Source organism: Phaethon lepturus, unplaced genomic scaffold (genome assembly GCF_000687285.1).
Source record: "Phaethon lepturus isolate BGI_N335 unplaced genomic scaffold, ASM68728v1 scaffold21333, whole genome shotgun sequence".
NCBI classification, from domain to species: Eukaryota; Metazoa; Chordata; class Aves; order Phaethontiformes; family Phaethontidae; genus Phaethon; species Phaethon lepturus.
In genome coordinates, this window is record NW_010529988.1 from 235 (window position 1) to 2,066 (window position 1,832).

The 1,832-nt window shown below is 38.6% G+C and overlaps 1 protein-coding gene across 1 annotated transcript in view; it reads right to left on the reverse strand.

The window, feature by feature from the left end:
* Positions 1-299: 299 nt before the first annotated feature.
* The window catches only part of LOC104618504 (excitatory amino acid transporter 1-like), a gene marked incomplete at its 5' end in the record, with an annotated part of 5,344 nt that continues 3,811 nt past the window's right edge, over positions 300-1,832 (reverse strand). Inside the window, 2 exon segments of the mRNA XM_010284124.1 lie at positions 300-438; positions 1,739-1,832. The exon segment at positions 1,739-1,832 is cut by the window's right edge and continues 23 nt beyond it. Coding sequence (XP_010282426.1) covers positions 300-438; positions 1,739-1,832 — 233 coding nt within the window.

Sequence of the window (1,832 nt, forward strand, 5' to 3'; positions counted from 1 at the left end):
CTAAAGCAATTCTTTGCTGACTGAATTACAGTATGTCTGAAAATTTTCTTAGTACCCTAAGGATCCAGATTTCTAAGTAACCCTTTTGCATGCAAGAGGAACCATCATTAATTAACACCCCTCACCATCTGCTCTAAGAAAATACATTAATAGCAAGAAATTGTGATTCTTTTTAACATTTCTTTCCAACTGCCTTCCACAGCAGAAGTAGTACACCACTGACTGCAGTATTGCCAAAATGTCCCTGGCTATTGCACTTCTAAATATGGTCTAAGTCCTTAGTGACTCCATAAAAACACTTACAGGAACCAGTCCACTGCAATGATAAGAGTGATATCATCTGTAGGCAAACCTACTGATGTAAGCACAATGACCATGGTGACCAGTCCAGCTTGAGGAATCCCTGCAGCCCCAATACTGGCAGCTGTAGCTGTGATGCTGTGCAAAGAGATGGCAAGAGCAATTAATTGACTTCCATAATAAACTCTCCCTATCATCTGGCAAACATTAAAAACAGAAATGAAGCAAGAAAGCATTTTCTAAGTAGTAAATAAAAAGTCCCTAATCTGAACTCTACATGGCTGCAGGGGAGTGTGGATCTTAATCCAAAATGTTTACACTAAACCTTTATCCAGAACCCTGGAAACATGATTTTGTTATATGTTAAATCCCTTACTAGATGCTAAGGGCCAGACAAAAACATTATAGCTACATGCCCCCACCCATTGAACAAATTCACTCCACAAGCTCAAACATGTTAAAAGAAAAGCTGCGGAGGTAATTTTGTCCTGGCAGATCTAATGCAAGAACTTTTATTCTCTGTCAGTCTGTAATTTCATGTTAGGTGAAGTATCTGTCCTCCAACAGTTGGCATTCAGCCATCAGAAAACAGAAAGCTACCAGAATCCTTGAATCATACAGTCTAATAACTTGATAGAAATATGCTTGTTCACATCTAGTTTAGGAAGAATTTGTTTTGTCGGGTGATTTGGCAGGGAGAAGCTCTAGTATTAATGAATGTGGAACTATTGCCTCAGAGTGTGAAGACAGAGTTTTGCCTTCTGTTGCTGAATATTGAATTAAGCTGATGTTTTTTATGGAGAGAAGCACTTTAAAATCTTCTACATTCCCAGTTCACCATATCTGAACTTTCAGTGTTTCTGAGTGATAAAATACCTGTCTCTCTGTCCTACAGTCCCCCTCTCCCTTTGCTGACATTTCTTTCTTCTGCACATGTACCCATCCCCCTTTTCTCTTAAACTTTTTGAGTAACATAATAAATTAATGCAGATCAGTTATCATCGAGTGGTACTTAGTGGGTTGTTTGCTGTTCTATTTCAAACATGAAGGCTTGTGTACTTGAAAACATACCTATCTTCTCCACCTCTATCAGCTGGTGTAATAAAAGGTATTGCTAGTCCTTACACAGCTTGCTCTACTTGTATCTTGAGACCATCATGACTAGGAAAACACTGCCTCTCCTAGCATTATCACTGTACCATGCCACTGTGATGCTCTTATGCTACTACTTTGTACATGCATTAGGAACTGTCTGGTACTGATTGTAAGTCTACAACTCCCAAAAGTTGCATGAGTTCTTAAGAAAGAAAATTTAAAAGTCATTAAAAACTGTTCTTGTTGACTCTACTAAGTCCAGTGATAGGTGTGTCATGCTACAGTTTTTTAAAGGTTTACCTAATGAAGAATATGTGCTGGGTGGTAATAATGGCTTCTGTACCTGATTGTGATAATCTGTCCAAAGTTCAGATCAAAGTTGTTAACCTGTGCAATGAAAATTGCGGCCAAAGCCTCGTATAAAGCAGTACCATCCA